The sequence below is a fragment of the Hippichthys cyanospilos genome, chromosome 8 (genome assembly GCF_059441005.1).
Source record: "Hippichthys cyanospilos isolate Australia breed blue-spotted pipefish chromosome 8, RoL_Hcya_1.0, whole genome shotgun sequence".
Taxonomy (NCBI): Eukaryota; Metazoa; Chordata; class Actinopteri; order Syngnathiformes; family Syngnathidae; genus Hippichthys; species Hippichthys cyanospilos.
This window is the reverse complement of record NC_142376.1, coordinates 18,587,251-18,613,472: the sequence shown is the minus strand read 5'-3', so window position 1 is coordinate 18,613,472 and position 26,222 is coordinate 18,587,251. Positions and strand designations below refer to the sequence as shown.

General features: G+C 41.4%; 2 protein-coding genes across 2 annotated transcripts in view; one reads left to right on the top strand and one right to left on the bottom strand.

The window, feature by feature from the left end:
• wdfy4 (WDFY family member 4) overlaps positions 1-10,022 on the top strand; it is a 50,811-nt gene extending 40,789 nt beyond the window's left edge. Inside the window, exons 56-64 of the mRNA XM_088421889.1 lie at positions 184-393; positions 474-579; positions 5,365-5,522; positions 5,689-5,847; positions 6,935-7,114; positions 7,257-7,439; positions 8,958-9,054; positions 9,615-9,744; positions 9,802-10,022. Of these exons, the coding sequence (XP_088278015.1) occupies positions 184-393; positions 474-579; positions 5,365-5,522; positions 5,689-5,847; positions 6,935-7,114; positions 7,257-7,439; positions 8,958-9,054; positions 9,615-9,744; positions 9,802-9,865 (1,287 nt within the window). The 3' untranslated portion in view covers positions 9,866-10,022. The remainder of the gene's footprint in view (positions 1-183; positions 394-473; positions 580-5,364; positions 5,523-5,688; positions 5,848-6,934; positions 7,115-7,256; positions 7,440-8,957; positions 9,055-9,614; positions 9,745-9,801) is intronic.
• Positions 10,023-11,556: 1,534 nt separating this feature from the next.
• Positions 11,557-25,993, bottom strand: vstm4a (V-set and transmembrane domain containing 4a). The gene is made up of 8 exons (XM_088421691.1): positions 25,759-25,993; positions 22,398-22,850; positions 16,300-16,353; positions 16,102-16,209; positions 15,951-15,984; positions 15,720-15,871; positions 15,200-15,264; positions 11,557-13,325 (listed from the first exon to the last, which is right to left on the bottom strand). The coding sequence occupies exons 1-8, from the start codon at positions 25,805-25,807 to the stop codon at positions 13,173-13,175; spliced, it is 1,068 nt and encodes a 355-aa protein (XP_088277817.1). The 5' UTR covers positions 25,808-25,993; the 3' UTR covers positions 11,557-13,172.
• Positions 25,994-26,222: the final 229 nt, after the last annotated feature.

Here is a 26,222-nt window from a genome sequence, read left to right as displayed (position 1 = left end):
AAATTGACTTTTTGAGGAAATCATTGTGTTTGTGTGTGTTTTATTTGATTGCTTGAGCTTTCTAAAACATGTGGTTCTATAGTCTCATTAAAAGTTGGACTGATGATTTTGTCCTCACTGTTATTACGACGGTCTGCATGTCAATGTTGTGATCTGCAACAATAAGCAGTGTTGTTTTCACAGGCCTTGGAAAGTGACCATGTGAGTTACCACCTCCACTTGTGGATTGACCTGATCTTTGGGTACCGACAACAAGGCCCCGCTGCTGTTGAAAGTGTCAACACCTTCCATCCTTACTTTTACGCCCAGAGAGGCCGTCAGAATGCTAAAGATCCGCTCATTAAGAGCACAATTTTGGGATATGTCAGCAACTTTGGCCAGATTCCCAAGCAGGTAAAAAAATGAAAGTATTTGGTCACCTTTTTTTTTTTTTTTTTTTCAAATTAAAACAACTCCCTATTTCCTTGTCATAGCTCTTCACTAAACCCCATCCAAAGAAAGAAGGCCCTTCACCACCGAATCCGACTCCGTTTTACTTCAATCTCGACACACTCAAGACAACTACCCACCCATTTAAAGGTATGCTTGAATCGGGAATGTACAAAGTGTGGGTGGTGGGCCACATTCGGCTCTCCATTCTTTGTCAAAGTCAAAGTCAAGTTTATTGTCAATTTCTTCACATGTGCTTAACATACAAAGGAATCGAAATTGCGTTTCTCACTATCCTCTGCGTTTTACATGTACAATAACAAAGTGCAGGTGCGCAAGACGAGACAATCCTAAAAACTAGATTCTTATCTATAGTAATAATGTAAAGTGCAGTATATTTGATCTACTTTGCCTAGTGTTGCTAAACTAATAACTAAAACTAAAAACTAAATACGAAAAACCAGGTATGGCAAGATTACCCCAATACGTGACATAAGTAGCAGCATATGACAAGACAATCGAACAGTACGAGACAAAGCAAGACAACTCTGACTGTGGTTGTCCCAGTTGTGTGCATTTGAGGTAGTTGAAATAGTTCTAAGTGTAATCACTAGTGCAATAGAAGTACAATTATAAATAAATATGGCAGCAGCAAGTCTGTGCAAATTTTGCAAGTGCATGAGCAAAGTTTGAGTTTTGGTGGGGGGCCAGCTAGGTGTTTCTTCTGGCTGGGGCTGAATGTGGGAGAGAGGAGGGGAGAGAGAGAGAGTTCAGCAGTTTCACGGGTGGGAAGGGGGGAGAGTTCAGCAATCTCACGGCCTGGTGGATGAAGCTGTTCCTGAGTCGGGTGGTGCGGTAGCGGAGGATCCTGTACCTCTTCCCGGAGGGCAGGAGGCTGAACAGACTGTGCGCAGGGTGGCTTGCATCGGTGACAATCGTGACGGCTTTGCAGCTGCGGTTGGTGGTGTACACCTCTTGCAGCGAGGGGAGTGGAGCACCAATAATCCTCTCATCTATCCTCACGATGCGTTGTAGAGCCTTCCTGTTGTAGTCAGTGCAGCTCCCGCCCCACATGGTGATGCAGCTGGTGAGGATGCTTTCGATGGTTCCTCTGTAGAATGTGGTCATGATGGGTGGCGCGGCACTTGCCCGCTTCAGTTTGCGCAGGAAGCGGGCCACTCTCCTGCTTTGGGCGATTGAGGATTTATAAGTAATATTTCTTGTGGGGTTTATTTGCACTAAAATTGGTTATACGAAATATATCTATTCATTTTTACTTATATTTATCCAATGAAATGTATAGGTTATGTATTTGCTGAAAACAAAAAAATATAAAATAAAAAATCCATTCATCCATCCCTCCATTATCTTCTGCTTATACGGGTTCAGATCACGGGGGCAGCAGCCTCAGCAAGGAAGCCCAGACTACCCTCTCCCTAGCCCAAGCGTTCCTGGGCTAGCCAAGAGACATAGTCTCTCCAACGTGTCCTGGAACGTCCCAGGGGCCTCCTCCCAGTGGGACATGCCCAGAACACCTCACCACGAGTCCCTCTTGGATGACTGAGCTTCTCACCCTATCTCTAAGGGTGAGCCCGGACACCCTGTGAAGGAAACTCGACCTGCGGAGTAAACTTGCTTGTATCCGGGATCTCGTACTTTCGGTCACGACCCACAGCTCGTGACCATAGGTGTGGCCAGAAACGTAGATCCACCAGTAAATAGAGAGCTTTGCCTTTCAGCCCATCTCTTTCTTTACCACAACTGACCGGTACAGAGTCTATATTACAGCAACGATCCTCCAGTCAATCTCCTACCCTCACTCGAGAACAAGACAACAGAATACTTGAACTCATCCACTTGAGGCAGGAGAGGGCATTCCACCTGAGGACCATGGTCTCAGATTTGGAGGTGCTTATCTTCATCCCAGCCGCTTCAGACTCGGCTGCGACCCGCTCCGGTAAGAGTTGGAGGTTATGGCCCTTGGCGAGGTCCAACCCTCACTGAAAACGGATTATTACTGGCAATGCAAAACAAACTGACATCCATTGTGTAGGGACAGAACAGCCCATATGAAGGTGTTCGGTACCCTGTACTCCCAAAGCATCCCCCATAGAACTTCCTGAGCAACACGATCAAAAGCCTTTTCCAAGTCCAAAAAAACACACGTAGACTGGATGGGCGAACTCATTGTCCCCCGCCTCCCCCAAGATGTGGGAGAAATTCTGCCGTGGGAGTTGAAACTCTTTCCGACAGGTGATTTTGCCAGACGTTTCCAGCAGACCCTCACGACACATTTGGGTCTGCCAGGTCTGACCGGCATCCTCCTCACCATCGGAGCCAACACACCACCAGGTGGTGATCAGTTGGTAGCTTCCCCCCTCTCTTCACCCGAGTGTCCAAAACATGTCGCCATTAATCCGATGATACAACTACAGAGTCGATCATCAAACTGCGACCAGGAGTGTTCTGGTGCCAGCCCTCATGTTGGTGTTTATTATGGATAATCCATGATGAGCACATATGTCCAACAACAAAACATCACTCTGGTTCAGATTGGGGGGGTGGGGGGGGGGGGTCCTCCCTATCACGTCCCCCCAGGTCTCACTGTCATTGCCCACGTGAGCACTGAAGTCACTCAGAAGAACGAGGGAGTCCCCAGAGGGTCTGGTCTCCAGCGCACCCTCCAAGGACTCTAAAAAGGGTGGGTACTATGAGCTGTTGATTGATGCACAAACAACAATCAGGACCTGTCACCCCACCTGAAGGCGGATTGAGGCTGCTACCCCCTCATCCACTGAGGTGAAGTCCATACTTGGCGCCAAGCCAAGGAGCAATAGGAAACCCACACCTGCTCTGCATCTCTCATCGTGGACAACTCCAGAGTGGAAGAGAGCCCACCCCCCCTCAAAAGGATTGGTACTCGAGCCCAAGCAGCGTGTGAAGGCGAGTCCAACTATATCTTGTTGGAACTTCTCAGCTTCGCACACCAGCTCAGGCTCCTTGCCTGCCAGATAGGTGACATTCCATGTCCAAAGAGCTGGCTTCTGTAGCTGGGGATCGGTGTGCCAAGTTTTCCGCCCAAGGCTGCTGCCCAGCTCTCCTTGCACCCGACCCCTTTTGGCCCCTCCCACAGGTGGTGATCCAGTGAGAGAGGGGAACCATGTTGCTCTCTGGGCTGTGCCCAGCCGGGCCTCATGAATGCTGGCCAATGAGCCCCACCTCCAGGCCTGGCTTCACAGGGGGGCCCCGGTGACCCTCGTCTGAGCGAGGGAAACTTGGGTCTATTTATCTTAAAACAAAATATTAGTAACATCAACTACCGCGGGTAAAAACATGTTATCATGTGCTACTTTTATGGAGTGTTTTATGTGATATCACACGAGGTACGACGCGAGCAGTCTGTTCAACTTATTGTGGGTCACACGAACGCGAACCAATCAACATTTTCAAAGTTAGTTCATGTTAACTGGAAGGCAGCACACACCTGCCACTGTTTCAGGTGCTTCTGATTAATTTCCAACAAACAAAATCGGCTGGGAGTTTTTTCGGCTTGAAAACGACCAGGCAACATTGCGAGTGAGCTACGAGCTAGTAAGAGAGAGAGAGAGAGAGAGAGAGAGAGAGAGAGAGAGAGAGAGAGAGAGAGAGAGAGAGAGAGAGAGAGAGAGAGAGAGAGAGAGAGAGAGAGAGACTGTTATTTTAAATTACTATAAATCAGGGGTGTCCAAAGTATGTCCTCAAGGGCCAGTATATTGCATGTTTTCCAGGTTTCTTTCCTTGATACATCTGATTCAAATGCTCATCAGCAGGCTCAGCAGAAGCCTGATAGTGATCCTGATCATCTGAATCAGGTGTGGAGGGGAAAGAAACCGAGAAAACATGCATAAATCCAATTGAACATCTTTGAGGTTATTATATCATTTATTTTTTTAAAAACGATTCAAAATAACTGATGGAGTAACAGTTATATTTGCATCGGAAAACACTGCAGTTTTCACATGGGAACTGTCACATTTTCTGTCTAATGTAAAGACAACAGTGACTCCAATATTCCATATTGTTACAATCAGAAAACAGTATGCAATTATTGTCATCTCCATTTGCCACTGCTTTGTGTTGTTCTCTGCCTTTATTTTATCTCACACCATTTGACGCCAATTATTGTACACAAGATGTGTCGCGGTCTCCGGGGGATCGTTGTAACAGTGCGAGAGCATCCATATTTTAATTTACACTATGGATGGGGTGGAAGGCTGTATCTGTGAACTACGATATGGAGATGACTCTTTTGCTGAGCTCTACTTAATAATCTGAATATCCCTACAGGCCCACTGAGGGAGAGGAGATGAATCTGCAAATGCTCAGGGAGAGATTCCTGCATATTACATTTCATATTAAATCTTAGAGTGTCTGATCTGATCAATAAGCAGATAGAGATGAATAGGCAGAGGAATGCCGGGACTTGGCTTCTTTCTGGGGATTTCCTTGCAGAGCTGGTGACAGTATGTAATGATTTGTGCCTGTATGAATAGGTCAATTACAGGAACAATTATAGCCCCTTCCACAATGCTGCCTGCGTGTAGTTTTACGCACACACACAAACATTCAACTTTTGAAGCCGACGAGGATTCTGGTGTTTGGTAAGCACGTAACTAAACCTTGCTGTAATCTGACCACTGCCCTTTTCTGTGATTTCTTAAATGACATTCTATATAAGCTTGAGCTGCCTCATTAGGGTGATGACATTATTTTAAGATGGAGGTCAGTCAAGTCAGTCAGCTGCAGTTAGCTTTGTTTAATTAACTAGCTGATTAAATATTTACTGCAAATATGATTCAAGTGTCTGGATTCATGTAGCATTTGTTTCTATTATTTTTTTTGCTGCACCGTGCTCTACTCCCTGTCATACACAGTAGCATTATGATCTTTCTTTAGAGCTGCCAAGAGGTCCAGTGGGTCAAATAGTGTGTCTGGAAAAAGAGGTGGTGATCCTGGAGAGAAACCGCCTTCTCCTGTCGCCTTCATTGAGCTGCTTCTTCAATTGGGGTTTTCATGACAACAGTTGCAGCTTTGGAAACTATACCACTGAAAAGGTAATTTTTAGCATCGGAGATTTGTTTAAGTGCATGAGGGAAAGGAGAAGGAACCGATTGCAGAGCCAATGCTTGAACTGGTTATATCGCACGTGCTTAATATACTGCGTTAATTAAATCTTCAAAACAGTACCGTGTCATCATGTCTTTGCTTTTTCATCTCAAGACATTTGCCGCGTGCGAGAGTTTATGTGCCTGGGGGCCGACGACATGTGCTGCTTGTCCCAACCCAACGACCATCATCACTGCAGGAAGCAGCACTGTGGTTTGTGTGTGGGATGTGGCGATCAACAAAGACAAAGTCACCCACATGAAACTCAGAAAGGTGAGTCTGGCTGCCTTTATCTTTTTTATCAAATATACATTAACGTTCGTGCTGCCGCTCTGCATATACTCAATACTCATTTCATGTAATCTTTTTTCAATAATATCGTTTCACTCGACATAAGTTTTATGAATATTGTCAACGTAATTCCGAAAATGTGTTAGTAAAAAAGAAAAGACATACCCTCACATTTGCTGTTAAAACCAACCAATTCTATTTCAGTGAAAATAAATACAGTATAGAGTTGCTGTTTTTTTTATCACTTCAAAAAGATATATTTTCCCCACATTGACTACTGGGAAAGGTACACCGAATTATAAACCGTCTCAATCAACAGTTTTTGGAAATTTCCACATGTAGTGTGCATAACTGCATGTACTGCTAGACTGCACATTGCAAGAAACGAACCAGTACAGCATTGGAGTCAAACTTTATTCAGCTTCAGTTTGACATCTATGCTTAAGGCACACTGTGTATTGGCGCACTGTCAATTTTTGAAAAAATTCAAGGATTTTAAGTGTGTCTTGTTTTCTGAAAAATGTGGCATATTGTCATTGTCATTTTCGAAACACGTCTGGAACTCAACCCTTGTGAGGATAAGCGGTCAGGATCATGGATGGATGAAAATTATTTTGGTATAATAGACAGGGTGTTATAACAACAGGTGGAACAAGACATGTCCAACTACATGTTCAAGTCAAGCAAAATTAAATAGGCTTCATGCTGAGCAATAAAAAACTTCACAAAGGCTTTACTTAGTATCCACACTGTCTGAGACATGAAACATTTTCTTTTGTGCTTTCGTTTCATTTGCTTCATAGATCTGCTTTCCAGTTTGTGTATTTTCATCCAAAATGATTGCTGCACTCATTTGCCTGACTGAGTTCAACACACACGTTTTCATTTTTTATTGCGAGTGGATGTCATTCCTCACTTTGGAAAAAAAGAAAGTACAAAACATTAAAGTCACAATAAACGTAGCTTGGTTTTGCACATCTCATTCCATTTTGATCTCATTTGATCGATTTTGCTACATTTCTTCACATGTTTTGGAACAGCCCGTATTTGATATCATTCTTCCCCACAGCCACTGTACGGCCACACAGAAGTGGTGACATGCTTAGCTGCATCCGAGGCCCACAGCTTGGTGGTGAGTGGTTCCGGTGACCTCACATGTATCTTGTGGGATCTGGAGGAGCTCTGCTACATCACGCAGCTGGTGGGACATACGAGCAGCATCTGCGCAGTGGCTGTAAACGACCTCACTGTAAGTCGGACCTGGGTCTGGTCTTTATTGTTTTTGCATCAGTGCCCTCATGTCTTCGCGCCTTTCACAGAGTAAAACAGGGATGCTGTTCTGTGTATTTCCTTATTTTTGTGAACTTTATCACTGCACTGCTCCGTCCAAGGGTGAGATTGCGTCATGTGCCGGGCCTGTGCTCTACCTGTGGACGATGAACGGTCAACTCTTGGCCTGCACTGACATTTCCTGCGGGCCTCAGGCTGACATCCTTTGTGTCAGCTTCTCACAGCGACATGAGTGGGATGCCAGGAATGTGGTGGCCACCGGCTGTGCAGATGGCATTATTCGGGCGAGTATTACTGAAGAGATCTTACAAAGGAATAGTAACGACCATTAAAAAAAAAAAATGAAATCATACTTACATCATATTTTTAAACAGAAAATGTACTTTTCAGAGCACATTAAGAAAATAAGGACTTACATGACCACTGCTTGTAAAAGAACGCGTAATGTAATGTAAGAAAGTGAAATGTTTGGAGTGTCAGATTTATAGATTGATTGCAATCAGTTAATTACATCGTAATTTAAGTATTTCTTAAATTGAGATAATCTAATTTTTAACGTTATGGTTACTTTATGCTGATTAGATCCATTTTTATGGATTGGGCTCCTCGTGCTTGAGTTGTGGGGGGTTGGAAAGCAAAGGTCAATCACTCCCAGGAGTGAGCAATCATTGGCTGTCATTGTGTTTGGCATTATCTGATAGGCGCGTGTTGTGGGTGGGAGGGCACGTTCAGGAGCAGAGGGAAGACTTAAAGATTGTTGGAGCATGTGGGAGCTGTCAATTCAATTAATCGTAAATTAAATTCTGAAAAAAAAAGACAGACAGCACCTTTGATACAGGTAGAGTGATATGCATTCTTTACAAGTAGGAGCTTGCTTACCACAGAAACAGCTCAGGTTTAGCCTATCACATAAATGCAAAGTACCCAGCTGTGACTACAGCCACAACTAACGATAGCCCCAAGCAAAGCCCTTTGCCAAACTAAACTCAAGAGCATTTCCGTGTGTGAGCTGCTCTACAATGGGCAGGATGGACAATGTTTTAATTTAGAATTATTTTCAAATTATTTGCACCTGCCTCCTGATAGGGCAAAACTAAAGGTTTCAGCCACCACATGGGTCTAGTCGCAAATACAGCAAAAGATAAATGGTTACAACAGCATTTGTTAACGTCTGTTAAAGAAGTTAAATGACTGTGGAGCCACATTTTTTTTTGTTGTACATGTGGAAAAATGGTTGAAGCTTTTTACTTAGAATCTTTTTTTTTCAGAGGATTTTAGATTACCGGTAGATTAAAAGAAGAATAATTAGAACAATTAATTATGGATCATAATTAATCTCTTATTTTTAATCCCCTGACAGCAATATGAAATATAACGGTTGCACAAATTATGGGCGCAAATTTCACTCACCTCTAGTTGAGAATCTTTAACAGCTGCATGGAAGAGGTTGTTTTGTTTTATGCAGTGTATAACTGCATAGTGTTTGAATGCATGTCATTACTTTGTTATCGGACTTGCAGGTTGTGGCCTGCTGTCCATCAAGGTAATAATAACAGCGTATGGGTTGTGTGTGTTTAATATAAGCATAATGCTGCCTTACTGCAATCAACCTGCAAAGTCTTAAATTAGGCCCCCGCTAGGGAATAGGGTGCCAATGCCAACACATGCTCACAATTGGTATTATTACTTTATTATTACCTTGAGTTATGGAGAGTCTGCGTACCCCGCCACGTGTGTGTGTGTGTTTGCTATTATGTTGAATTATGTCTGATTTTGCTACTCGTTATATGTCTTTCACACAGCTATGGAGGAGAGAGTACACCAGAACACAATTAACTGGCCCTCCAGAAGAGCCCCTGTCCCCAGGGCCAGACCCAACAGCTCCAACAGAGAGCACCGGTAATGCCGCTCGCTTCACGCTCCGATATAGATCTATTTATACCAGACAAGATGAAGGGAGTGGCCGAGTGAAAAACTGCACCAAAAGTATTTTTACTTCAGTTTCACAAGGAAAACATGCCTCTAATTAGATAAATCCTTAAGTGTGAGATGATTATTTTTAAGCGCTCCTCTCCGAGCGAGGCAGTCTGCTTTTTCAGATCCCTCGCTAGTGTTCGGGCTAGCAGGAAGGATGTTGTTATAAAGTTATTAAACATAGAGGCAGTAAACACTGATGAGTGAATCTGCTGACGTTCGTGTGTGTGTATAATTTAGAAAGCAATAATACCCAGATCCAATTTGGCATACGTTGGTTGGTTACAGCCCCACTTCACTTCACTTGAGCGCTGTGCTGGGCAAATTACACCGAGACTACTCTTCATATAACATTTAACATTCACATTTAAGGTTGTTTTTTTTACACTTTGGCAGCCACCGAGAAATAATTTGAATACTTCAGGAGGTGCACTTCCTGATTACCACCATGACACTCATGTCATGCTGCAATGATGTTTCCGTAGAGAACGGCCCGCGGCAGGTTAAACGTTGGAAGAGATGTCTGGTGTTGTGTCGAGAGCTGAATAGAAACCTTGCTCTGCCTCTGCATCGTAGCAAAAGGAATCCAGCAATCACGGCGTTGGCCATGTCCAGGTATACACATTACAATCCGATGCGTGACACACAAGTTACAAAAGAGTCTTTGTGCAGGAGCCATGCCACGCTGTTGGCTGGTGATGCCTGGGGCCGGGTTTTCACATGGACCTGCGAGTGAGCTCATTTGTGACTTCAATCTATGATGTCATTAATTGTTGGTGCCTGCCTCTAGACTTGAAAAATATTGAACTTTACCTCGCATGTGAATATTTAGTACTGTCACTTTGTGTGTAAATAATGACCTGCAAATTGAATTAAAAAAAAATTGCATTTGGTGACTGCTTGCGCTTATTCTTATTTCTGTCTTCGAATACGGCTGAAACCTCAGCAGGTTTCTAGAAAGATTTTAAAATTCTTCCACCAATAGTGTGACCAATTTTCAACTTAATGGATTAGAAAAAACTGTTGTTAGAGGGCAAGTAAAATATAAAGGAAAGTGTGTTCACTTATTGTGCACACCATCTTATAGCTGGGATGTGGCGGTGTTTAGAATTAGCAAGTCACTTGAAAGTTCATGTTAATTGCAAGGATTGCAATTGCACTGTTTCGGGAGTTTCTGATTAATCTAAAATAAATTGAAGATGTTCTAAAAACTTTTCTTGCGATTCAACAGTACAGAAACCTAAAGGCTTTCTAAATAAATAAATAAACCCTGAAGGAATTCATTTTTACAAAGTACCACTAAAACCTTTGATACACTACCCCCCCAATAAAACAATGACAGATCATTTTAAATGTATCAAATGTTTATTTTTCCTTTCGTAAGAATTTTCATGAAATTAATGGCAATTTTCCATTGTAATTTGGATTTTCTAGTTCCTGAGGCGGCATGGATCACCTGCCAACACAGGTACCGATACCTTGATAGGCCAGGTATCGCCCCAATATGATACTTGGCATCAGTACTCCATACCTAGGGATTATATATCATGGTAATTTGACAATTTGTCTCTCTTAACCATGTTACAATGCTAATTAGTTACCTCACAAAGTGTTATTTCCCTTCCTTGACCAAGGACAGAAAAATGCCTGAGAGTTTTTTGTTTATGCAGGTGATTCCCTCCCCAAAACCAGTTAAAAAAAGGACCTCAGGCTAACTTTGTGTCACTTTTTCTAGCACATGCAATCTCCGTCATGAAGGAGGTCTCTGCCTTTAACCTTTGTGTGTGCAGCTAATTGTGCTAAGTGAAGTAGCTTAATAGAGTGGAAAATTGTTGTCGTAATTTTCCCAGGGAGCCGCCAATGACCTTCTCTAAAGACGACGGCCGGCGCCATTCTCTCTACATGGCTGGTTTTATGATAGAGATGTCCAAGCGTTGGCTTCTTCACAGTAATTAAATCAAATAAATTATAGCGCCAAGGCAGAACCATCTTGTAGCCTAACCCAATTATACTGCACTGTAAAGCTAATTATTAACCATGATTACAATTAGTCTAATTTGAATAAATGTCGTCATTAGCGAGTTCATCCTGGTCGAAGAGAGCGAACAGTGGGGGATGATGAGGATCATCATCATCGTCTCTCCCACACACGGAGTGTGTGCATTATACTTTTCCTACTCTTCTGTTTTTCAACCTTCAGCGAATGCCTCACGACCTTCACCTTTCTTGCCTGATTGAGCGTAGTGCATGCACCACCCGCCCCCCCAAAAAATGTATTATTTGCTGCTAATTGCTGAGGCAATTTCACTAGGATCGACTCCCTGTGCTCCGCAGTTCAATTCAATTTAGTTTATGTGCTTGGCCCCAAATCATAACAATGATTATCTCAGGGTTCTTTCTCTATACACATTCTCTCTGACGGTGGATTTCTTGTACTGGGATATTTTGAATATGCGTATATTAACATGGTAAAGGGTAACCAAACAACTTCACAGTCTACTATCAATAATTGTTTATTTAACTTGTTTGAAATGTGATTGGTTTGATTTCTACAGCTTTGTTTTAAGTCCTCATTCGGAAGCATGAAATAAATGCCTGTATGTTAAAAAAAACAGACAAACAAAAAAGCGTAACTAGTTATTCAAACACACAGAGACAAGCACACAGAAATGTTATGCCAAAACTTCTCCTGGATCTTTCTCTTTAATGTCTGCTATGCTATCATTAACTGTCATGCATCCATCCATTTTCTGTAGACGCTTTTTCTGTTGCTGACTTGCTGGTGCCTATCCCAGCTGTCTCCGGGCAGTAGGCGGGAGACACCCTGAACTGGTTGCCAGCCAATTGCAGGCCACACAAACAACCATTCACACTCACAACCACACAACAGCCATTTGAAGTGTCCACTATACCTATCATACATGTCTTTGAAATGTGAGAGGAAGCCAGAGTGCCAGGAGAGAACCCACGTGGGCTTGGGGAAAACATGCAAACTCTACACAAGAAGGCAGGAGGAGTTGGAATTGAACTTCAGGTTCTGGTGGGGTGATTCCTCGTCCCTCTAGGTCTCACCGTCTTTTGCCCACGTGAGCACTGAAGTCTCTCAGAAGAACGGGCGCGCACCCTCCAAGGACTCCAAAACGGGTGGGTACCTGTTCGCCATGGATGACCCTGCCTAGGGGCATATAAAGCCCCAGATAACTTCATTCCTATTCCCTCAGTGGTTCCGGGTAGGTAGACAAAGACCCTAGTGGGAAGTAGGTATTCAGGTAGGTCCTGGTGGCACCGTTCCAGGCCCCGAACGTTTTTGTGTCTGAAATGAAGGGAGTACTCGAAGTACCAGACTACATAAAGGAAGGACCTGCTATGGTTCCTGCGGTCTGAAAGGCACTAAAGAAAGTCACAAAATCATTTTCATGAACCGTTTTTATACGAAACAAATATTATACGTTGATATATATATTTTACATGGCATGTATTATTTATTCAAGCCACCACCCCACTGTACTTCTGTTGTCGCAAGGACATTCTTAACAGACATTAAAACCGTGGGCAAATGTTTGGCGAACATTTGCAACCTTAAGCGAACCCCGCTTTACCACTGCTGTGCTCGCACATCTGCTACCTGTGCCAGCACTCGTAACATTTTTCCCTCAGTGGGATAGGGGCTTAAGGCTTTTTCCACTCTAAACTATAGATGAATGTAAAAAGCTGAGCGTTGCAATGCTGCAGAGGAAAAGGAGTATTGACAATGATTTCTCTCCTGAGCATCCACTCAGCAATAACAAAGCATTCTTATGAACATGTGGCTCACAGACCAGAGATGCCGACGAAGCAAACAATAAAATAAGACCCTTCCAAAATGTCTGTGCTGAACTGGAACCAGGTGCTCGGAGACACGCAAAGAGAACAATACAGCAAAAACGAATGCTAATTGACAGTTTGCGTGTTCATTAATACACTTCCTCGGATCCGGAACCCAATAATGTCTTCCTCTCCGGGAGGTAGCGGGACATCCGTGGGTCCGGATCGCGCCGCTGTCTTTACAGCTGCTTCTCCTGGAAGAGGATCTGAGCATACACCGTGTCTGGGCTGGAGGGGTCGGGATCGGGACTCGTCGAGGCCGGGGGTTCGACGGTTGGTCGAACCAACTCCAGTTCGGCGTACGTCAGGCTGTCGTCCTGACGTGCTCGAGGCTGCCAATGGGACGGGGAAGTTTAAACAGAGATAAGAAAAGACTGCATCCATGTGAATGTTTATCTTGTGAGTGACGATCAGGGATGGGCAAATACGGACCGCGCTCTTATTTAATCCTGCGTGCTGACCATATGCATTAGCAACAGAAAACAATGCATTAGGTTAAACCAGTTTAATATTTTTTAAATGTAATTCAATTTTTTGGTGTCCCTCACCGGAATCTCCCCGTCATTGTCCAAATGAAACAGAAAGGCAATATTAAATCTTTGAGGTCTTATTATGCAGAATTTGTGAGTGGCCAAGTAATTGCACTCCTACTGTAGCAGTACAATAATACTTCCATTCAAATGTGTTTTCTTAATTGTATACTTTGCTTTTAATTATTGTTTTCATTATATGAATATGATGTTGGCATTTACCATTGATTAAAAACAAGATGCCTTAATCATCTATATTCTATTTTCATGATCATGTGGAATATTTTACATATGCTCCTTAAATATCCACAATAAAAACACGCAAAGAGTTTTTAACGACATTGGTGATTGGCGTTTTGTCTTCGTTCAATTGAGACTAAAATAATTCTTGAGGGCAGAATAAATATTTGGTCATATGCTTTGTCATTTTTGTGTCGTTGTCAAGCTTAACATGTCACTAAAGTGTAGACTGTCACAAAAACATGTCCAATTGAGAACGTTAAAAAGAACACAGCTAGTTTGCTAAAGCTCACTGTGTGCTCTTAAACGGAATAGTAATTGTGCCATCTTGAGCAGTAAAAATCTTTCGTTTTTTTTTTCTATAATTAGTTTGATAATCATTTTTCTTTCAACTTTGCAAACACATTTTCCACTTACTGTCGACTGAAAATTACTTTGCTCATGGATCAGGTAACAACCAGTCAGGACTCAGCTTGCGAACATCACATGACCAAACCCAGAAAACAGGTTAGCCGTGATTGGACGTTAATCGAGCCCTGAGCACATGTGATGTCATTTTCAGTCAACAGAAAGTGGAACCTGTGTTTTTAAAAACATTGATTGTACATGGATGAGAAATTAGTTATGACATGTATTATAGAAGAATAATTTACCGCGGTAAAGTGCACCACCTAGTGTCATGGATGTGCAATTACACTTACATTTAACACCCTTTTGCTATTCACCTTCTGGTCATATTGACTAATTTTTTTTCTAGATGTTTTAATCTTATATATTTGGCAAATGGGTGGATTGTAAATAATGATATGGACGAATGGTACCAGCCTATGCTGCGTTAATTGGTGCCAGCCTATGCTGCGTTAATTGGGATCCCATCGATAAATACAAAAACTCAGTCGAGTTGCAGTTTACTATTCACGCACGGTTTTCATCCATTCATTGTTGTTCTATGCAACCTATATTCAGCTATTCATTGAATAAACATAGCAAAATAACTTTTTGTGGCCTACCTACCCTGGTGTGAAGGAAGTACTGTATATTACAGTGATTATCGGACTAAGAAACATGATATGAGTGGACAAAGCAGTAATGACTTTCATCACATAAAGAAGAAAAAAAAAGCCCAAACATTGTTTTTTTTTTTCTTCTTTGTGAATTCATTTGATAGTTAAATTGTAGAAATAAAACCAGTGAAGCGCCCTAAATAAATAATTGTGTTTGAGAAGCAATAGCGATAAATATAATTATCACGCTCATAACCAAATGAAGAAAGAGCAATAAACTCCCATAGACAATCACATGGTCATGGGATAAATTCCCTCTTGCGTGTATTTTGGCTACAGCAATTTTATAAGTGCCTTTTTGAAATGATTAAATTAATTTTACGCCATTACTGACATCGAGGAAAGAGATGCTGAAGATGACAGAAGACTTACAGTGGCAGACTTCCTGGGAACCTTTGACCTTTTGGGCTTCTGGGGTCTTTTTGAAGCCACAGGCACTAAAAATATCAAACATGAAGCGTAAGTAATTGTGAACAGTATTTTGTTTTCATTTAAGCTTTTAGCAGCTTTTTTCATTACTGATGTTTGTAAAATACATTCTCGCCGTGGTACTTTCCCCCCACAAAAAGTAAAGATGCTTTCTGTTTTTGACTAGCCTCCCACTGTCTGCATGTTGTTTTCATGGCGCTGCAAATTGAATCATACTGCCTTCTGTAATGATACCTTCACGTGCTGTTATTTTAACCCACTCATTATGTTTCTGAGCATCACGGGGGGCTGGATCCTCGAGTCCGGCCTTTGTTTTTCTTTAATGCCTCCGGCTCATTAGAAAAAGGTGATGAAGACAACCATCGACGGTCAAACCTTTTTTTTTTTTTTTGTGAGTTGACCTATAGTTTTGCAATGTTTTGGTACATTGTGTGTTCGACAATACCTGACCTGATGTTTTTACCTGTAGGTGGTGTGTGTGGTGGTGGCGGCCCATCAGGCACTTTAGGGGGTTTTAATGCCACTTTTACGTCACTTTTCTGCCCCGTGTATTTATTCTGTGCTCTTGGAGAGGAACTCGAACAACTGCTGGTGCTGGTTACCGTCTCTCCAGAGCTGCATGGAGCAGAGATGGTGAAATTCACGACAACATGTTTAGTCTTATGTCTTATTAATGAAGACACATTGGTTTTACCTGCTCTCTGGACACTTGACCAAAAGGTAACTTGCTGTGGAGAAGCAAAAATACAAACGTCTGACGGTGTTCAATGAACGGCAATGGATCGTGTTTGACCTCCTTAATCCATTTTTTTTTCATTAGAATTTCAGATGGTAAATTAAGTGACCTTTGAGTCTATGTCTCCTGTAGAAGTACTGGAAGGTGAGCGCGAGAGCGAAGAGGAAGATGGAGAGCAAGCCCAGCGAGCAGATCAGGATGGCACACACATTCACGTCTAGTAAGACAAACGCATTGGAACAATAACATTAAAAACTAGCCATTAATGCTGGGGAAACAACATTAGTGCTAAGGGCTGAGGGAATACCTGATAACAGACGCCAAATTCCTTCACCACTACGAGCCTCCAGTGTAAAATGCACTGGAGAAAGGAGAAGAGAAAAAAAAAACACATTTCAGGAGGAGAAACAGTCCAGACTAAGCATCTTTGTAAATTGCTGTTTTGTGAAGAAACTGACCCACTAGAGGCCAGACAGCCTCTGTGGTTTCCAGAAATATCACAAAATGCTGAAATGGAGGGTGAGTGGTGCACGCACACACACACACACTGCATACACACACACACACACACACACACACCATAAATGAATGAGGACGTTGCAGTGTGTATGTGTCAATGAATGATGTGGCGTGAACAGGCCAGGGGTATTTAGCAAAAGGTTGAAGAAAATGAATACAGGCTATGTACATAAATGACTTAACCTAAGCACCTCTTAATGACTTTTTAATATGTCTTTTAAATGCATACGCCGCATAAACTCATAAAATATATCAACTGTGATTGACTTGTCATGTGTGACTATGGCGCTAATAAATGTCATAGGAGCAAAAAATATACATTGAGTCATTTTTATTGAAGAGCAGTAGAAAAACGTAAAATTTGCATAAATTCTAAGCAATTCTGTCAACAGGGATGAATACACTATCATGTCCCCTTTTCAAGACAAATATTAAAAATTATCAAACAATTTGCTACGTGAGTATGCAGTGGCATTAGTCCAACATGACAGCTGCACACAATAAAACCAGTTGGATCCATCCATCCATCCATAATTATTATTATAATTATTGAAATAATTATTGAAATAAAAAGGTAATCTTGTACAAAAGAAACAGAAAGTTGGGTGAAATTGACTCAACACTGAGTCCTTTATTTGTTCTGTCTTTTTTTTGGCCCCAAAATGGGTTATTTTTATCTCAACTGTTTTTAGACTGCAAATCAGTGAAAGGTTCTCCATATGAAATGAAATCATGTGCATAGTTTTGAAGGACTACAAATTCAACTTCTTGGTGCTTTTAAGCCATTTTAAAACAATATTTCCTCATCAAAAACACCCCTCAAGTGTTTTATTTTTTTTTCTTCCATTCACCCATCTCTGACCATTCCTATTCATTTCAATGGTCGCTGTTGCACCCCCCCCTGATAATAGAAAATACTGATGGGTGTTGCCAAAATAACACCCATGCAAACTAAACATATGGAAACCTTTTTGACAAACTTAACTCTTTGATTTCATTTAAATAAAATAAAAAAAAAAATCAATCAATCAACCAATCAATAATCATAAATGTAAATATATGATATGGAACATTAACACAGAGGGAGCAATATGTAAAACACTTTAATTTGAAGAAAAAGGTAAAGATCACATTAATCAGTAATGTGAAAAAAGAAGTTGACAGCAATTTAAAAAGTTAATAACTCCTGCACAGACTTTGACAATGAGAGAGCATCACTTGCACCACCTAGTGCCATGGATGTGCAATTACACTTTACATGGTAAAAGAAAAGACTGTTCCTGAGCACATGTGATGTCATTATCAGTCAACGGAGAGTGGAAACTGTGTTTTTAAAAGTATTAATTGTACATTAATTGTACGTGCCCACCCTGGCATCACATCGCCCCCCCCCACATTTGACACTATGCAGAAGGACTGCACTAAACCAATATGAAAGGTCCACATGGAGAGACGCAGGGTTTTAGCGAGTCAGGCGTCTTACTTCTGGCTCAGAAATAGAGCCAGCAAAATAATTGATATTTCATAAGAAATGGTTGTGCCAATATTTAACTGTTGAATCTTTGAAAAAACACAGGCGATGAAAACCCACAATATAGTGAGCACATAAAAGGTATTTTCTGTATTTCTCGAAATCTGTAGAATTGTTCTACACTGTTTGAACACAAAAAGAGCCACACTAAAGTCAAGACAGCAGCATCCTAAAGAATAATTCCACTTTCCAGATCTTAAAATATGTTGGACTCACAACCAACGTTCAGTGTTCTAATTTCAGCCGTTTTACAGAAGGCAGCGAAGATCCCCAACTTGAATGCCAGATTTAGATTTTGATTTGCTTGCCCCTTTTAATGTCAGTCCTTGTTTTCTTCTTGTGGCATGAGCGTGTCAGAGATGCCTGTGGCTGTGTGGCTTTGTCAGTTGGGGCACTGGCCTGAAAGTAGGACAGGGCGTTGGCAGATGCCGCCATCATGCAAATGTTCTTAAAAATGCCTACAAGTATGCAAGAACTGCTACAGACTGCTGAGCTCTCGCGTCATATAGACGGCCATCGCTGCGGCTGCGTCAAACCGCGTTTATTTAGTGTGCAATCGAGTTGAGCTTTGTTGTGGTTGTGGATTTGGGTGCAAAACTGAGCATTCTCTTAAGGGAGCTTTGAAAAACGCTGAAGTCATGTAATTCAGAGTTGGTGAACACGTCCAGCTCAGCAACAAGCTACCTCTGCTCACTCATTCACAGAGTGATATTGTTGCATGTGGTTTGGCTATGTGAGCTCATTGTTTTTATATGGAAATACCACAGAAATGGGGTGACACACACACCCGCACACAGATGGACAGACAGACACACACGCACACACACAGAAGGTTCAAGCTACACTATAGCGCTGTATTTGCTTTTCCAAAGTTTGCTTTTTTCTCTAACATGGATTTCATGTGTGCACTACGTAGGGATATCCTGGTATTCCAGTCAATAGGTTTTCCATGCAGTAACGTCAGAATTCCCCCTCTTTTCCTTTCCAGTCACTTTTGGCAGTGTGTGCGAAGATTCAGTGTTTGACTTTACTTGCTTGCCAAAATCAGCTGATGCTTGAAAAGATGTTGATAGCTGACAATGTTTTTAGTTGAATCTGACCACCAGATTGTTTGATTTGTTTACAGTATGTGTCTTGGAAAAGGATGTATTAGAAACTGGAAGATGGTGAAGTAGGTAGAATGTTTATTGCGATGTGATGAACGTTTGGCCCCTTTATGATTTTTTAGCGCATCACATCAACAACCATCTTGGCATTCAGTAGAGTCGTTGACAACCGTAACTGGGGGAATCTTTGTCTTATTTCAGTCCTCTGAGTCACACTGAATGTATGGAGTAGATGTATTATAATACATTTGGAACATCTGTTGTTGGTGACATAATATTAAATGGCAAATCGGATACAAAAAAACTCATACGATATATATATCAAGGCAGCTTGCTCTTCTTATTTTTTGTTTGAAGAACTGCTTACTGGTTTTTCTTTAACTGTAACCAGCACCATGCTAACTGTTACTAGGACACATACAGTGATGTGTTCAATTTATTTACCTCATGCATACAACTTTTCTTTCTTCGTAACGCCAAGCTCCTGATTGGTCTATTCACATTTATATATTTGTCATTGGATAGACTGGAGTCAAATCATGGGCTTTGGCAAGATGCTGTTAAAAGAAGACACACCTAATCTTATAAATCCTGCCACTGAAGGTTATTTTGGATTTCAGAAAACAGCAAAAACATGCACATTTCTAAATCAATACAATGTTGTAGTGCCAAGAATTCCATTGTGCAAGAGCCACTCACAGAATGTTGAGCCTACTACATGCATGCTGACTTTTAAAATGTGAGGGGCTCCAAGTGACAAAGAAATAAGTGAGTAAAAAAATGTGTTCTGACGTCTTTAATGTGTCCTATACTCAAGATGACCAACACAGCTCAGAACACACATGACACTGCTAACAAGACTGAGCTGTGGGAGGTAGCATTGCGCTACAGGGCATCCAGACTACCAGAAAATATAATAAAAATGAAAGATAAGTAAAAGAAGCTAGGCTAACTCTTAGTTTATCAAGTAACTTCAGAATTATGCTTTGTGCAAGCACTGCTCCACTCTGACTGGTTGGAAATTCAAATTTCTAGCAGCATTGTTCAAATGTTCTGCTCGCTTTTTCAGTCCCAAAAAAGTAGTGCAAGAGCGCGCTTTTGGTGCTTCAGCGGGAAACGATGCATTCAGTGTGTCAGGCAATACAGGTTAAAAAAAAAAAAAAGTTGGAGCAAGTACTGCTGATTCAGTTTATAACATTGGCTGCATTTGGAAATTAATAGGACTTCTGCCTCTTAAAATTCACCAGATTTGTGGAGTTGTTGAGTACATTCCTGAATGTAACATATGCTGGGTTGGCTTGCTCTTCTTTTTGTTATTTTTATTACGGTGAATGACAAACTCAACCTGCACAAATGGTAAAAATCAGTCTCCGAAAGTAAAAACCCTGCCACTGTTTGGCTTTAGCCCCAGGTGCTTCAGCTCAAATTGTAGTTAAACGAGCTCGGTTTTTACTTTCTGGAACTAGATTTTCCATTTCTGTCGAGCAGTTGCTCGTCTGTTTGTGCCCAGCAGCAGCTCAAGTCTCAGTTTAGTTCCTCAATAACGTTTCGCATGACAAATCATGGAGTCCACAGCTCAGCAAACTGAAAGCTGATGCCGCCCTTATTGATTTGTGAACATTACAGTAAAAAAAGTTTAACATTTATGATTGGTATTACAGTTTTGATGCCAATATCAGAAGGTGTGCCTGTTGACCCTTTGCAGGCCGATGTATGCTACAAAAGTATGCACCAATGTCGCTTTTCCTCAGGGCCCGTCTTCTATGGCAGTGGTTCTCAAAGTGGAGGTCCGCAGACCCCCGAGGGTTTGTGGCCTGACTGCAGGCGGTCCGTGAAATAATTTGGGTGTTTTGGAACTGATTTAGTTTTTCTTTTAACAATCACAGATTTGTGCCTTGTTTGACTTAGTCTTTGTTTTTGGCGCCACCTCTGGCCGATGTTGATAGTGCATTTTGTTACAGTTAGGAGCAGTTTCTTCTGGTGTGCGCGCGTTGTTTCTTCTTCGTGTGAGATCAGGCCCACAATTGTCTGTGAGTTGTGTTTTCTTGATTGGAATGCTGTAATTTTGCAAATATGTCTAAAATTAGTCATTTGCTAGTTCAACTTGTGACTGTACATAACATGATAGCTAACGTTAGTTTTTAACTTCAGCATGTAACATAGTGTTGCCTTGTATGTGTTTAACTCGTTGGCATTTTCGTTTGTGCTGGGTATTTTCTTTTGGTCAATGTGAGCATATGCAAATGTGTTGCATTGATAATCACCCTTGTTTGCATCTAACTAACATTTTGTATCGAAAGGAATATGATTTGTCATTCAGTTGTATCAATGATTTGATTTACACAATGTATGTACATTTTCATTAAGCTATATATTTTTTGCATATAGGACTTACCTGAGTTATGTTTGTTGGATTTTCTTTATAGTTTTCCAATATAAATGAGTGAGAGCTGTATTACTGACACAACTAAATAGAAGAGGTTACAGTCACTGTCTGCTTAGATAGAAGCCATTGTAACATCTAGGAGGGACAGAACATTGGGTTATTAATATTATATATATATATATATATATATATATATATATATATATATATATATATATATATATATATATATATATATATATATATATATATATATATATATATATATATATATATATATGTGTGTTTGTGTGTGTTCATATAATTTTATTTTATGTGAAATTGCAATTGTAATTCAAATAATAATTTTCAAGTTTAAATGTATAATCGTTAAAATTTTTCAAAATGTGTGCCGTGTCTACAATTGCTTGCTAACGAGGCGATGAAAGCAAAGCAAAAGTGGCATTTTATTTTATAATCCTGTTTTCGATTAAATAATAATAGCAACCTTTTGGGGGAAAATTGACCCGTTTTTTTTTTTTTAATTTTAATTTAATTTTAATTTTCTAAACGAGAATAGCTGAAAAGTAGTATGCCTGTTGTCAAATTGAATATGTTGCTGAATAAAAAGGGCACTTAAGTTTGGCTTAAGTGATTTGTTTGTTTTTGTCTTGTTTCCGCAAACATTTGCAAATGGGGTCCTTGGAAAATTGGTTTTCTAAAAGGGGTCCCTGACTCCAAAAAGTTTGAGAACCCCCGCTCTGTGGAAATGAAAGCAACATTTTAAAGTTTGATTGGACGGCCGCATGAATTTGACCAATTTGCATTACGTGGCCTTTACATTCGGCCTTTGGAGGACACAGCTCACAAATAGCTTCAGTTACCTGTCAGCTGTGTAGTGCTGCTCCCATTGGACGATGCTCTCCATATGTTTCTGTACTTTCTTATCTCATGCACTCGACACGTGTAGAAGCCCTGGTCCGTCCCGCTCACATTGAGAATCCTCAGGCGATACACCTCTCCCTCCATTTGCTCATAAAGACGAAACTTGGGCTGGGGGAAGCGGCGGGTGTAGTTCCCGTACAGCTTGATTTTCTTGATGCCCAATTTGACTATGAGGACCTGAGAGAACTCAGGGGCAGCAGGCGAAGGAGATGGCGGAGGTACAGGAGGCACGTGGGTGGGAGCAGCCAGAGGGGAGAAGTACCAGCGGAGGATGAGAGTGCTGCCGTTCCTCTTTCTCTGAGATATCAGGCAGGACAGTGTCAGGTTGTTTCGCTCGGTTGCCGTGACAACGGGGCCTGGCAACACCGTCACATTCAGGCCATGACATACTTCTGTAGACAAAACATACAAAGAGTAGCGTAAGAGAGAGGTAAAGAAAATAACAATGAGTCCACTAAGAGTACAGTACCTAAAATTTTCCTTGCGTAATTTATTGAATTTTCTTTAGAATGTTAGGATTTTATCAGTATAATATCTTTTTGTTGCCCATGTCACAACTGAAACATAAATCAGACTTCGTCGTTTATATAGTTATTAATTACTGACTTTACTGACCCAAGTGCAGTCTTCGAGTTAGTTGTCTACCCAGTACAAAGTTATCTCTGTCCACTATTCCTCACTTCTTCTGTTGATACATGCTTTACTTTTTTTGTCAAATTGAGTAATGTCACAAAATGTTACCGATACTTGAAAGAGTGCTTTGCTTCCTGTCACCAGCACTGATGGAAGGGAAAATGACAGCAAGCCTCACCAAACAGACTTGTGATGTTGATGAGTCTCAAAGAGTACAAGGCATGTTTTGAATCCAAATCAAGTAGCGTGTCTCAAAAAATAGCAACTGTATCACGTGAGTCTGGTTCCCGAGTCTCTGTCTTTGCATTGTACCATATAAATATATATAAATATATATATATATGACATGACTGAATAGAATGTAAAATGTCAAACTCTTTTGAAGGAGGGTTTCACCGTGCAATCTAAGTCATTTTGCTGCTCCTTCTTGTATGCCCCAGGATGTAGTATGTTTAAAGCATCACAGACACAGACAGAAGAAAAATATGAAGAAGTGTTTTGTTCTATTTAAGAATTTTGATCAGATGTTATACAGTAGTATTAGTCACTTTTCATTGAGGATAAACAATATATGCGTGTCACTATTGTTACATCTAGATTTGTTATTCCACCATTTTTGTTCAAATATCCATTGCTTGAAGTCTCCTCATATTACAACAGTCAATAACCCCTTTCATGTCACAGCAACTCTTCAGCTGTGCCCTGGTTCCCTTTTCCGATCTCACCATAAAAATGTTTCGGGTCTTGAGGGTTCCCTAAGCGTCTAGTGTCGACTAGGGTTTTCGGCTACGTACCCCGGTAGCTCAAGGGAAGCGCTTGCCAGCACCCAAGCACCTTAGCAAAGCGCTTTCGTGTTCTCCACGATGCAAGGCCATGAAGAGAACACGGACCGAGCACAAGCTGCAGCGGGCCAACACTCACCCATTATTGTCAGTGCAGATGATCCTTTTCACCGGATAGTTTTTGCAGGCTTCCCATCACAAAAGCGCTCTCCGGAAGTACGAAAATGCTCACTCCACCAGCTACTTGTAGCTTTGTTGATAGCTTGCACAGCTCGAATAATAATATCAGTTTATTAGGATCAAGCCAGCAGAGATGCTTATAAATATAGAAAGCAAATTAGGCCCCATTTTCGTGCAGTGTGTGGCAGCTTCTTTTGTTCATCATCCTGCTTGTTTGTCATTCACTATTTTAGTTAGCGCCACTTGTTAGACAGGATGGGGAGTTCAGTTTCTCCCCCCTGCCTCACGTCCTCAGTCCAATTTGAATAAGATACCCCCTCTGCAGTCCCTCGGTATGAACACAAACTTATGTGCTACAGACCAGGAATATCCGACCCGGGACCTCTGCGACCAGGAACTCAGAATTCCTGAACTGTTTGGTGTGAAAGGGGCTAATGCTAATCATTAGCTTGTCAATGCTATTGCCCATTGTATGTTTGCATTCAGCTTGTTTGACAATATACAGACTAATAGGAAGGGACTTAGTCCCACATTCTATAAACAGGCATGGTTGGTCCACCAAAGACTCATATTGTCCATGGGTAAACATTTTAATATGATGGCTTGTTTGTTCTGCAGTTGTCTGGCAACCGGTTCAGTTGTACAAACCTCCAACTCAACTGTGACTCCAAACCTAAACTGTCAGTAAAGGCGTCCATGGAATGCAAATTATAGTACATGCGCGGCATGCTATGATTTGTGTTCATTAGTTAAGCTCATAGTTTATGATGCCTTACGTGCACTATAAACATAATTCATTATTTACTGCCTTGTTTTTTTGTCAGAGCACAGCGGATTGCAAAAACTGCCAACTGCCATAACGTAGTTGAACTATTAAACAAAAATAGGGCGCTCTATGATGTTGTTTCTTAATGTGTGCTTTAATTTTCATTTGTGCGGTCACTTGTGTTTCTTCTCCCTTCACTTATACAGCGTGTTTCATTTTCTTCCAGCTCAACGTAATGGAGACATTTTGTTTACATGCATGCACACAGCGGCTGCATGGATTAACACCGCTCCATTTCAAGCAATCATGTTTTCGTTTTTTATGATTAGTCGGGGAAACCCTAAACGCTTGGCCGGTGTGCTGCTGTTTTGTTTCCTTGCAGGTTGAGATGTTTTTCATGCAGCCAGCTGGGGCAGCTCACTTCTGCCAGAGACAAGGAGTCTGGACACAAGATGTGCACCCCCCCCCCCCCCCCCCCCCCCAAAAAAAAATGCTGGTGGGAAAACAGTATAGGAAGCCTAAAACCGGCTTAAAAAGAGAAGAGGACAACAAGATAACATGGACCAGATGTCAGCCAGTGTGGATTTTGTTAGTTTGGGGATCTCCCTCAGTGCCTTTGTATGCAGCCAAATTGAATGTGACAAAAGTGGCTGCAAAGTATATCCGTATAAACTTAATACTACTGGTTACCCAGTTCTATCTAAACTATTTTATGGGGGTTTTCTATCAAGTCACTTTTCAGAAACGTCACAATGATCACATTCAGCTTGAGCATATTGCTGTGTTTTTTTTTTTTCTTTGTATATCTTAAAGTAAAACCTATAATTTTAGGTTTCATGTCACATGAGTCTTTGGATGAATTTTCTCTACTGGATGCGCGCATAAATGCTCGTTTTAACTTGCCATGCCATATTATTGCAGTAAACAAGATAACCCTACCTGTGAGCAGAGCTTCAGTCAGGACCAGCAACACTACAGACATGTACATTGTCCTCGTTCAGTGAATCCATAAACCCTCAACACTGCAGCGCGCTTAAACAAGCGGAGCACGACTGCGCGACCCACCACAGCCTTTGGCCACATTAACTCTTCCCCTCTTTCTCTTCTTTTCGCCGTAATATGAAACACTAGTTGCTCTGTTCCCACTTAGGAACTCCCACTTGTTCTCCCAGTAGTCGCTCTCTCACATTCTCTCTCTTGCTGTCTGTGTCCAGCTAAACGTAGGAAATGTCATTTCCTGAGTTCCTGTGAAGCGTCCCAGGCCAAGGCCTTAAACCCCCATAAGCCCAGTTGTTCTGGTCCACCGGTGGTTTGGTGCAAGGCCGCGTGTCTATCGCAACGTGTATCAATTTTTAGCAGCGTATACCATAGAGTGCTGATTGTGCGTTTCCATCATCCGCAAT